The sequence below is a fragment of the Schistocerca serialis genome, chromosome 8 (assembly GCF_023864345.2).
Source record: "Schistocerca serialis cubense isolate TAMUIC-IGC-003099 chromosome 8, iqSchSeri2.2, whole genome shotgun sequence".
NCBI lineage: Eukaryota > Metazoa > Arthropoda > Insecta > Orthoptera > Acrididae > Schistocerca > Schistocerca serialis.
The window spans coordinates 383,543,762-383,556,466 of NC_064645.1; the positions used below are offsets into that span (position 1 = coordinate 383,543,762).

Here is a 12,705-nt window from a genome sequence, read left to right on the forward strand (position 1 = left end):
AACCACATGCGTGACCTTTCAGAGGTTCATGTAGCTGAAGCATTGAGTGGTTGGTAAGCACATAAAAATGACTGGAAATGTTGCTGAGCTTTTGAATGATCCCTTCTTCAGAGCAAAGAGATTACACTCACACCTGCACAGCTACATTATCTTAGATGTTTATGTTGTACCAGCATTGCAGCTTTGTTGTGCTGAGTGGTTATATCCAGTGGAATGGGCAACAGGATAAAGAGTGGAGAGGGGGGAATGGTGGCAATAGGATCCGGTGGTTGCAGGGAAGTCTGACACTGATGGCTGAGAGGAGGGAGAAGCAGCAAGGATACGGGATGTGAATGTCGCACTAGCGATCTCACTCTGACACAGCAAGGGAGTTGTATGCGACACACAATGACATGGATGAGTGGGTTGGAAAGAGTAGATAAAGCAGAGGAAGAGAAAATTGCTGAAAGGAGGGTGTGCTTGCAGAATGAGTGAAATAGGGGCAACTTCGTAGTGTGGCCGAGTAAGAGTAGCTGATGTACACTGAGGCCAGGAGGGTTTGGGGACCAAATGATGTGTTGTGAGGACCTTCCACATGTACATAGTTCACAGATTCCGTTATGGTGGGATGGGGGTATCCTAACAGCAAAGATTTTCGAAATAGCCATTGAAGTTAAGTATTTTGTGCCCAGTAGCATGTTCCACTACTAGATGGTCAAATCTGCTACTGAACACTGTTTGTCAGTGGCCATTCAATCAAGTGGAAGCTGGTTGGTGGATGTGACCACATATAGTGCTGTGCAAAATTACAGCAGAGCTGACATATGATACAACTGCTTTCACAGGTGACCCTGCATCTTACAAAGTAGGATATAGCTGTGGCAGGAGTGAATGTGCTGAGTGGGTGCATAGAAAAGGTCTTGCACCAGAATCTTTAACAGGGATGTATGACCCATATGGAAAGTGTTGTGGTTAGACATAGCTTATGAATGGACCTGGATATTCCACAGATCTGATCGGCAGCAGAACATCATTAGGGAGGGTTGTCAAGCATTTTGGATAGAATGTTCCTCATTTTTGCAAGTGATTATAAGTAATCTAATCCCAGATCCCAGGCAAAGGATTTGGTTTAGTTGTGCCCACCCAGAGTGATGTTGGGTAATGATGGAAAGGGGGGGGGGGGGGGGGGAGAGGTGGCTGCAGTGCCTGGGAGAGGGCTCATGAACAACTTTCGCACTAATTATCTACCATTCCACTCTCAGACAGCATGCAAGAAAAACGACCATATAAAATTTTCCATGCAAGCTTTGATTTCTCATATTTTATTACAATGATAATTTCTTCCTATATAGGTGGGCATGGACAGAATATTCTTGCATACAGAGGAGAAAGTTGGTGATTAAAATTTCATTAAAAGATCTCACAGCAGTGAAAAATGCTTTTGTTTTAATGATTGCCACCCCAGCTCACACATCACATTCAGACACTCTCTCCCCTATTTTGTGATAGCACAAAATGGGCAGCCATTCTTTGAACTTTTTCAATGTCCTCTGTCAGTTCTGTCTGGTAAGCAGCCCCTAATCACACAGCAATACTCTAACAGAGGACAGACAGGCATAACGTAGGCTGTCTCTGTAATGGATTAGCCGCACCTTCTAGGTGTTCTGCCAATAAAATACAGTCTTTTGTTCACCTTACCCACAACATTATCTACATTATCTATGTGGTCATTCCAACTGACTTTGTTCATAATTGTAATTCATACATGTTTCAATTAATGGACAAGATTTAGATTCATGTGATTGACTGTATAACCAAAATTTAATGGATTCCTTTTAGTAATCATATGGGTGACTTTACACTTTTAATTATTTAGGGCCAATTGTCACTCTTTTCAACATACAGATATCTTCTCGTTATATATTATCTGCCATCATACGAGGGTTGAAACTTTAATTGTGGCAACTATTTATTTACAGCTTGTACAAAACAGATATGTGTTTCAAAGTTTTGCTGACCTTCAGAGTAGCCACCAGCATTGTGTACAACCCGTTGCCACTGGTGTGGAAGTCATAGGATACTCTTAGCAGTGCCAGTTGTGTGGAGAGTTCAAGCGGTGCGGACTATTGCCCAGTGAATTTGTAGCAGTTCTGAAGTGAATGCCATGAAGTGTTTCCTTCAGTTTAGAAACTGAGTTGAACTTACGAGGGCTTAAGTCAGGGAAGTGCAGTAGGTGATATAGCACTTAGCTGTCTCATCAGTCAAACAAATCAGTAACAGCTTGCACTGTATGTGCTTGAGCATTGTCCTGCAAAATGATGGTCAGGTCCTGCAGAAAGAGTCATCACTTCTGTCTCTATGCTGTTCATTTTTGGGCCACAGCCTATGACCAGCTTAGAGACAAGAGTGATGAAACTTTTTGCAGGACCTGACCATAATTTTGCAAGACAATGCTCAAGCACGTGCAGTGCAAGCTGTTACTGATTTGTTTGACTCATGGGGCTGGTGAGTGCTATACCAACTACTGCACTCCCCTGACTTAAGCCCTCATGAGTTCAACTCGATTTCTAAACTAAAGGAAACACTTCATGGCATTCACTTCAGAACTGCTACATATTTGTCGGGCAATAGGCCGCACCACTCGAACTGTCAACACAACTAGCACTGCTAAGAGTATCCTACGACTTCCACATCACTGGCAACAGGTTATACACAATGCTGGTGACTACTTCGAAGGTCAGAAAAACTTTGAAACCCATTTCTATTTTGTATGAGCTGTAAATAAATGGTTGCCACTATTAAAGTTCCAACCCTCGTATAAGCAACAAGCAGATGTAGTTCCGTGATCTATTGGGTTTTCTTGGTGCAACTGACTAAGAGTGTGCTTCTAGGTGTTCTGATGAGTTGTTGTTTCAATAAAATGGAAAATGTAGATATTACAATCAGGCCTAATGGAGAACTTCAACGCTTGAAAACATAAATGAAATTTTCATGAATATTAATAACTGGTTCCTAGTCCTACAAATGGACTAACACAGACCTTGGATGAAACCCAACATATGTAGTTCTGTTGTGCACGAAGTTCATCCACACAATTAGAAATACTGTATGAGGGAAAATCAATAACTTAAACAGAATGTTCTGAATTGTTAAGTACTTAAATTGATAATAACCTGAACGTAGAATCAGATGGGTCTGTCTAGGCAATCATACGCTGATTTGTGGTCAATGAAAAGATGACGTGTACTAATCCTGAATTTAATTGACTTTTGTAAAATTTGCCTTAGGGTGAAGATGTGGTCTATTGTTGATTTCCCTGGGAAAATTCTACACTGATACGAACTAAAAACTCTATAAACTATTGGGAGGAGATGGTCAGTCAGTATGTTACAGTCTACACAATATCCCAAGTTTAGCAGCATAATTTCTCGATAGTAATCACACTCCAGCTTATCTCCTTTCTTGTATACATAGCATTTAATTCCTCCTGTCCACTGCTGAGTCATTGTCTCATTGTCCCATACTGAAATGACCAGTTTTAGGAGAATCTGTTCAAATTGACTGCCACCTTGGTTGAACAATTGTGTTGGAATATTATCTGCTCCTGGTGACCTATTGTTCTTCAAACTGTTCAAAGCAATTTTCATCTCTTCTAGAGTTGGTGATCCAGGATTTTCATCGAAGTCATTTAATCCTTGTACATCTGGTGGACATCTTGGTATCATTCTGGAACTGAGGAATTTATCAGTGACATCTCTCACAAATCTCTTCCCTGTCACACATGATTTTCCCTGTTTCTTCCTATACCAAGGTAGTTTTTTCACTAAAATGTTTCTGGGCAGCATTTACTTAACTATAAAATGTCCTCACATTACTCTGATTCCTCAGAAGCTCTAGTTCTTTAGTGTTTGCTTCCATACAGTCTCTCTTTTTTCATTGATGGATCCTCTTTTCAGACATCCTTTTTTCTTTTTAAGCTTCCACCATTGCTTTTGTGCAGTTTGATAGTTACGTTCTTCTGTATTTTGCGGTATTTTCCTCTGTTCCTATCTCACAACCAGCATCAAATCAAAGTGATCTCATGTGCCTTGGTTCAGTCTGTAGTGTTTCATTTGCTAGCTCCTCCAATGCAGTGTTTATCATTTCCCATTGATCGTTGAAATTGTCGCACTCTCCTGACCTTTCAAGGATCCGTGATGTGCTTTCCTGGTATAGCTCAGTAACTGCAAATGATTCTAGAGCTGAAACTTCCTGGAAGATTAAAACTGTGTGCTGGACCGAGACTCGAACTCGGTCCGACACATAGTTTTAATCTGCCAGGAAGTTTCATATCAGCACACACTCTGCCGCAGAGTGAAAAATCTCATTCTGATTCTAGAGCTGTTACATTATCTTTCTGTTTGTTGGTTCAGGTTCCTTTAGATACATTGTAGATTCTAATCCTCACTTACACCCATACCTAAAAGTAGTCTGAATTTGCATTTGGACCTCTGAGCTCCTCACATCCAAGGAGTCCAACTTGTGTCTTGCATCAATCAACACATGATCAATCAAGCTGGTGAATTATATGTTCCTTTGTGCATTAACTGTAAGGAATCTACAACCATGTTTCAGTATGCTGCCAGTAAGATGAGTCTTGTTCCATTATTGTTGCTTGTGGTGTGTTTGCCACAGGATCCAGTTGATGGTTTAAATATCTGTTCCCTTCCCACCTGAGTGTTTAGATCACCAGTGACTATTTTTACACCGTGGACAGGGCAGTCGTCATACACTTATCAGTGAGAACATTATGACCACCTACCTAATAGCCACCTTTGGCATGGGTAACAGTGGGGATGCGTCATGGCATGGAAGCAATGAGGACTTGTTAGGTTGCTGCAAGGAGGTGGCATCACATCTGCACACACAAGTCACCTAATCCCCATAAATTCCATGGAGGGGGCAATGGGCTGTGATGCCACATTCGATCACATCCTAGATGTCTTTGATCGGGTTCAGATCTGGTGAGTTGGGGGTCCAGTGCATCAACTGGAACTCACCACTGTCCTCCTCAAATCACTCCATCACACTCCTGGCCTTGTGACACGGCACATCATATTATCTTGCATGAGCACCACCTGACCCATGAATACCCACATCAATGTTCCCCAGACCATAATGGGGCTGCTGCCAGCTGGTCTCCATCCTGCAGTACAGGTGTCAAGGAATTGTTCCCCTGGAAGGTGACGGATTTGTGTGCTCCCATTGGCTCGATGAAGAAAATATTGAGATGCATCAGACCATACAATTCTCTGTCACTTTACTAACATCCAGAGCTGATGGTCGCATGCCCATTTCAATCGTAGTTGCTGATGTTGTTGTGTTAACATTGTCACATGCATGGGTCATCGGCTGTGAAGGCCCAAGGTTAGTAGTGTTTGGTGCACTGTGTGTTTAGACAGACTTGTTCTTTGTCCAGCATTAAAGTCTGATATTTGTTCCACCGTGTTCGCTGCCCATCCTGTTTTACCAGTGTCCCCAGCCAGCTATGTCCGAGATCTGTAATGATGGGTGGCCGCCCAACTCCATGACGTCTGGATGTGGTTTCACCTTGGTTTTGCCACATGTTAGCACTCCTCAAACATCTGACAAATTGTGCTGTTTCTGAAATGCTCGTTCCAAGCCTCCAGGCCATCACAGTTGGCCCTTGGGCACACTCAGATAAACTGTGCGCCTTCCCTATTCTGCACATGAACAGCACTCTCATTGATACTAAAATGCATCATGCATGTGTCTGACTAGCAGTCATTCCTCTCCAGGTGACACTGCTATCACCTGGACAGGTTTGTATTGACAGTAGGTCGGTGGTCATAATGTTCTGGCTGATCAGTGTATGTTCTTTCCAGGAGTTCATAAAACAACACATTTTCCTCTTTTCCAACTTCCTCAGTTGGAGCATGTTCATTAGTTATAGGATAATTGAAAATGTTCCCCTTTTTCCTGTTTCTAGGACCAATAGGCCTCCCAAAGTCCAACCCCTTGTCCACGTTATGGGAGATGCATAGTGACACAAAGTTAAGGACTGCCTAATTGGGTGATGTACAGTGGGGATTACGTGTGCTGAGATACTGCTATGATGGCCCATCAGAAGGCAGCTAATGTGGCTCTGGTAAAGATGCCACTGCCTTTTAGTATGTGGGGTTGGCTTCCCAAAGGCCAAGGGGAGGAAATCCTGACGAAAAATTACCCATCCTCTTCAGAGATTGGACATAGGACTGACAACCACCTCCATAAATGGAAAACAAGTCATAAAACTTCACCAAAAGGAAGCTGGACCAATTTGTCCATGCATTTACATCAACTGTGCCATGTGATGACACATAAACATGTAAAGGAGTACTGTAAGTGTAATTAATAGCTGGAAAGCTGGCAAAGATCCAAGTATTAGCATTCTATTACATGGAGCCAGAGTGGCTGGTTTGTACTTAATTTCAGGATGCCGAATTGTAAGTACTGCAGGTAGACACACATAAATGTGCAAATAGCTATCTTTGTTACAGAATTATTAGCTCCCTCATCATGGAGAAAAGGAGTGTAGTTTGCAGAAGGTTAGGAAGAGGAGAAAGACTCGACATTGCCTCATTTTTATGTAACTGAGTTGCTGAGGTCACAAACATGTCATGCCAAAAGGGCAGATTTTTATAGGAGAGACAGAGAAAATTATATGCCAGAGAACTGATGGTTACCCATTAAATATCTTTGGTAGGTAGATCAGTTAGATATGTAAAACCTACATGTTTTCTAGTAACACAGTGCATATAGAAACTGAATCCCATGTGTAGAGAGCTTACCACAGATACAGTAACTTTCGGGTCTTAGCACCCGGAGACAATAGCGGCCATGTATATGTGTGTGTGTCTGTGTGTGTGTGTGTGTGTGTGTGTGTGTGTGTAGTAAATAAATACATGTATGTTTTGTTTTGTCTGACATCTATGAGGTGAGTATCAATCTATTCTTTTCTTATTGTTGTGTGGATGGTTTCTAGTTCTGTTAAGTTGAGATTTATATTGAGAGTTCTTTATTTTTTTGTTAAGTTGAGATTTATATTAAGAAACATAACTGTCTCTTCAGTAAATTTGTGAGGGACATTAAATATTTTTAATTCCTTGAATTTTGACTGGATACTGTGGAAGTTTTACACACATTATTGTAGAGCAGTTCATTTTAATACATACTACCTTCTTACCCACAGCTTCATCCTTTTATGTCACATGTATTGCATTATTCAGATTATGTATTATATTATTATTACTAGCCAAAATAATTTACTTGCTGCAGTGCTCATTGTCACAACCTGATTGACACACTGAACAGCACATGTATGAGAAAAATTCCACTTCAGCCTTTTAAAGGAAAGAAACATTTTTACAGATCACTCCCTGCTCAGCACCATTCTCATCTCTATAGTTAGTGGGGTTATCTTACTCCTACAATACCTATACACAAAAAAATGGGTCATGTATATACCAAATTTCATTGAAATAGCACCAGGGCATACTTGAGTTATGCTTTTACAACATCCTTTTTCACCTCCATCCTCAGCCGTAGTTGTGCTTTTTTTCCAGGTTACAAGAGGTGCATGTTCCGAGTTTGGTAGAAATTGTTTCAGGAATTTCAGAGATGGACCGATATGTCACTATCTTCGTATTCCCCTGCCCTTCCCCTTCAAACACGCGCGCACACACACACACACACACACACACACACACACACACACACACACACACACACACACACACACTAGGAGCAAAACATCAACAGAAAAGTCACCAATGAGCCTAACAGCCCCAAAAATAATAATCATTATCAAATATATTTACACCCACTACTAGGGACGGTAGGTGAGGGTATATTATCCACACAGTATTTTTATACAAATAATGAGTCATGTATATACAATATTTAGTTGAAGCTGCCTACAGACATTCCTGAGTTATGCTTCTATGTCATCCTGTGCCCCCCCCCTCCCCCCCCCCCCCCCCCCCCCCCCCCCCCTCCCCTGGGAAAAAAGTCGGGGGTTCTTATTCACACAGTGCTGCACAGGAAATGTAAAACATACATACATTTTTCTAATATATTTAGATATCAGAATTATTTTTTTTTACTCTATCCCTCAAAGTTGTAGGAAAGAGACCATTTTTCCCTGCATGTGTTAATAGTTTTGTTTTCTCTTTTCAGTTGTTCCTGTCCACATGGTTATCATGGCCCAAGATGCCAAGGAACTACAAGAGCATTCCAGGGAGATGGATGGGCATGGTTCCCTCCCCTTAGTGTTTGTGACAAATCACATCTGAGTGTAGAATTCAGAACAAGGAACCCAAATGGTACTTTATTGTACAATGGACCCATTGCAGCATCAAGCAATGAACAGGCTCTCACATCAGGTTGCACTTTTTTTCTATGAGGATTTTACATTTCTTCTATCAACTAAATCCTAATGAGTAGCATAGCATTTCCTTTGCTAATTCAGTACTCAATCCCCACAGATCATGAAAGTTGGTTGACACACCTGTTTTTTTCTGTTGCTAGATTTTATATCCTTGGAGGTAGAAGAAGGTTTACCAAAACTGTTAATCAATTTTGGTTCTGGTGTACTTACAATGAAGATAAATAAAAGTCCACGATTGGATGATGGACAGTACCATCACATAGATATCTTCTGGAACACAGAGGTAAGGAAAACTATAAACTGTACTTTGCAATACATAAAGTTTTAGTGAAGATGGCACAGATTATTACATATATGTGTCCAAACCACCTGGTAAAAGTAGAAAGTACACAGTTAAAGGGATTTTACCAGAAAGTAAGCTTACATATACATTACATCTTCTAATTATTTCATACACAGATGTAATACTTTGATATTGATAAAATAAAAGGCTTATATGAAGTGGGAGGTACATAATTGTCTGTAATAAAGTGTCAAAGGGGACTTTTGTAAGATAATGAGGCAAAATCATATCTGCGTAAATATTTTACCTGCACTTGATCAGGCAAAATTGTCATGAACAAAAACCACTACTTTTTGAAAGGATCATATTTAAAAGATGCTCTGGCTAAATATAAAACAGTATGTTAAAATCAAATCATTTCATAATAGAGCAGCTATTCATTTTAATTAAGATTTAATAATAATGTTTACCCTTACTCCTTTATGCACAAAATTACATTCTAAAGATACAGTGTGAAAATATTACTCATCTTAATTATGTGTTATTTTTTTATTACTTGTTGTTGTGGCCCTCAGTCAAAAAACTGGTTTCATGTAGTTCTTCATGTCGGTCTATCCTATGCAAGTGTCTTTATTTCTGTATAATCCCTGAACCAACATCCATCTGAACTTGCTTACTGTATTCAGGCCTTGGTCTCCCTCTACATTTTTTTTTTATGTCCACACTTCCCCCATTAGCTCACTGACAATACATTGATGCCTCAGGCTAACACCCCCCCCCCCACCCCCCCCCCCACCCCACCCACCACCCCCACGCCATCATATTGATGCTCTAGGATCACGTGAACAACTTCAGTTCCTCTTTCTCCTTTTTTGTTGTTTCCTATTTTTCCAGTATTCCCTCACTTTCTCCCCGTGAAGTCTCTTCCTTGCTTCTGTCCATGTTGTTCCCAATTTTTTATTTCTTCTGCTTTGAAAGCCTTCCAGATTTAGTATTTTATTTTTAAAATGGTTTCTTTCTTTTATTTCTGATTCTTTGATGTTGTTTCTTTCTAGATCTTTCCTTACTTATGTAATCCATGCTATTGTTGATTTCTTCTTCCATAAATATAGGAGTATTTGTTTTATTAGTCTGTTTCCATCCATTCGGTAGAGGTGTCCGGAAAACGTTAATCTTTGTTTGGCCATTACTTCAGATATTTTCTCTATATTTTTGTAGAGCTCCCCAGTACTTCTTATTTTCCAACCATCTGCAGTTTTTATTGCACTTATTATTTTTCTAATAATCCTTCTTTCCAGTACCTCTAGTCTGTCCATCTTATAGTTCATCATTAGGCATTCAGATCCATATAAACATTCTGGTCATACCACTGTGGTGTAGTGTTTTGGTTTTGGTTTTCTAGACATACATTTCTTGTTGTAAATAGTTTTGGTCAAACCATATGCTCTTTCTATTTTGTTAGTTCTTACATCCATTGCAGATTTTTCTAGTCCATTCTGTTGTATAGTCTCTCCAAGATATATAAATTTATTTACTCGCTCTATTTTACCTATTTGTATTTCTATGTATTTTGGCACATTTTTTATATTTGTCATGAATTTTGTTTTTTCAACTGAAATTTTGAGACCAGTTCTGTTTGCTATTTTTCCCAGAAGGTTTATTTGAATAACTGCTTCTGTCAGGTTTTCTGAAAGTATTGCAAAATCTGCAAAAGCCAAGCAGTTTACCTTGATTCCATTTGTTTTCCTTCCCACAGTTATTGGTTCAATTTTGTGATTTTTTTACTCCAAATTGCAGATCCTTACAACTTTTCTAGAACACAATTAAACAGTAAACATGATAAACCATCACCTTTAGATATTGTACCTGTTAGTGTTCCACAAATTATATTTGCTAATTTTGATTTAGCACCAAATTTACTAATGACCTTATCTATTGTTTCCTGTCTATACAATCAAATGCTTTCTTGAAATCAATAAATGGCACTATTATTTGTTTGCTGGTTAACATTCTATGGCAAATTATTGACTTTCAGTTAAAAATTTGTTCTGCACAGGATCTTCCCTTTCAAAAACCACCCAGATATTCTCCCAGTTGTTTGTCTAAAGTATCTACCACTCTGATTAGGAGAATTTTTGATAATATTTCATATGCTACTGGCAGAAGTGACACTCCTCTGTAATTACTGACATTTTGTTTGTCTCCCTTTTTATGTAGTGGGTGGATTAACGCTATTTTCCATTCAGCTGGAATCTTTATTTATTTATTTATTTATCCTGTGGATCACATATTGTACAAAGTACACATGATATAGGACAAGTCATTTTTCTTAACAAATATGTAGTTTGGAGAAAAAAAATAGGCAATGGACTGCCATTTAAAAAAATGTACACAAAATTGTTCGTTGATGAATATAGTAACTTCACATACAGAGAATACAAACAATTTACATGGGGAACTGAGAAGCATGTAGGCAATGTAGTGCTACTTTAAATTTACGCAAATAATCACTGAGATTACAGAATAGTGAAAATGTCAACTGGAAACACAACAGAAGGACAATGTCATTTAAAAAGTACATTAAACATGAAATTAACATTGAGATTTCACAGACAATTAAGTTTTAATACTAATAGAATGTGTACTTGTACATTCAAAAGCGAGTTAAAAAATTTTGGGAAGTGAAACTGAAACATAGTTGTGTATAGTAGAAATTAGGTTATTATTTTGCCTACAGAATGTTTTACTCTAATCACAGTATTTTAGAAAGGAACTTTATAATTTTTCATTTCCAGGAATTCTTGTACTGAATAGAAACAGTGCTTTGTCAGAAATGCCTTTAGTTTATTTTTAAATATTGGATCTGGAGCAGTTTTTATTTGTTCTGGAATTTTATTGTGTAATACGACACCCAGATGAGTGGTATATTTTTGGTATGATGATGTCCTTGAAAAAATTTGATGGATATTAGTTTGCCCTCTGGTATAATGAGCATGTATATCATTGTTTCGGATTAATTTGCCTGTTCTTGAGAGGTATTCCCTGGTGAATAGGATTGTTTCTTGAATGAATAGGGATGGGATGCTTAGAACATTAAGTTTTATAAATTGACATTTACAGGATTCCAGCTTTTTGAGGCCACAGATTATCCTCAGTGCTCTTTTTTGTAGTTTAAATATATTTGTGCTGTGAGTTGAATTTCCCCAAAAGATGATTCCATAGCGGAGCAATGAGTGGAACTGCGCATGGTATGCTTGCATTAGTGTGGATTTACTTGTAGTAGATTTTAGTATTCTTAGTCCATAGCACAATGATGAGAGTTTCTTTGATAAGTTGTTTATATGTGTGACCCATTTTAAATTTTGTTGGACCCATAGACCCAAAAATTTTGTTGCATTTACATTTTCAATTTTATCATTATTTAACTTTACTTGGATAGTTTTTTGACTGGATGTGGGAATTAGATGGAAGTTGATACATACAGTTTTCCCACTATTAACAATTAGGCCATTTTTGTTAAACCACTCAGAAAGTTTTTCCATAGAGTTATCAGATATTGTCTGAAGGGATTCAGGGCTAGATCCAGTCAACACTATGCTTGTATCATCAGCAAACAGGATAGTTTTTTGTGGGCTCATACGTTCAACAAGATCATCTATGTAAATGAGGAAAAGTAATGGCCCTAGAACAGAACCCTGGGGAACACCATGTCTTATTGTTCTTTCCTCCGAGAGGAAAACTGTGTTATTTATTTTATTCCGTACATTAATATCGTATTGAAGTGATACCTTCTGTCTGCGGTTTTGTAGGTAAGAGCATAGCCAGTTGTGAGCCACACCTCTTATTCCTCTTCTTTCCAATTTAGCAAGCAGTATTTTATGATCTAGTACGTCAAAGGCTCTAGAGAGATCTAAGAAGATACCTGCAGCTATATTATGTTGGTCAATTGATTTCAGTATGTGGTCCAACAGTTCAAAAATTGCTGTCTGGGTGGATAAAGATTTAGTAAAACCAT

The 12,705-nt window shown here is 38.8% G+C and overlaps 1 protein-coding gene across 1 annotated transcript in view; it reads left to right on the plus strand.

The window, feature by feature from the left end:
* Positions 1-11,500, plus strand: part of LOC126417027 (neural-cadherin-like) — a 198,283-nt gene extending 186,783 nt beyond the window's left edge. The window contains exons 12-14 of the mRNA XM_050084917.1: positions 8,197-8,402; positions 8,548-8,690; positions 11,486-11,500. Of these exons, the coding sequence (XP_049940874.1) occupies positions 8,197-8,402; positions 8,548-8,690; positions 11,486-11,500 (364 nt within the window). The remainder of the gene's footprint in view (positions 1-8,196; positions 8,403-8,547; positions 8,691-11,485) is intronic.
* Positions 11,501-12,705: the final 1,205 nt, after the last annotated feature.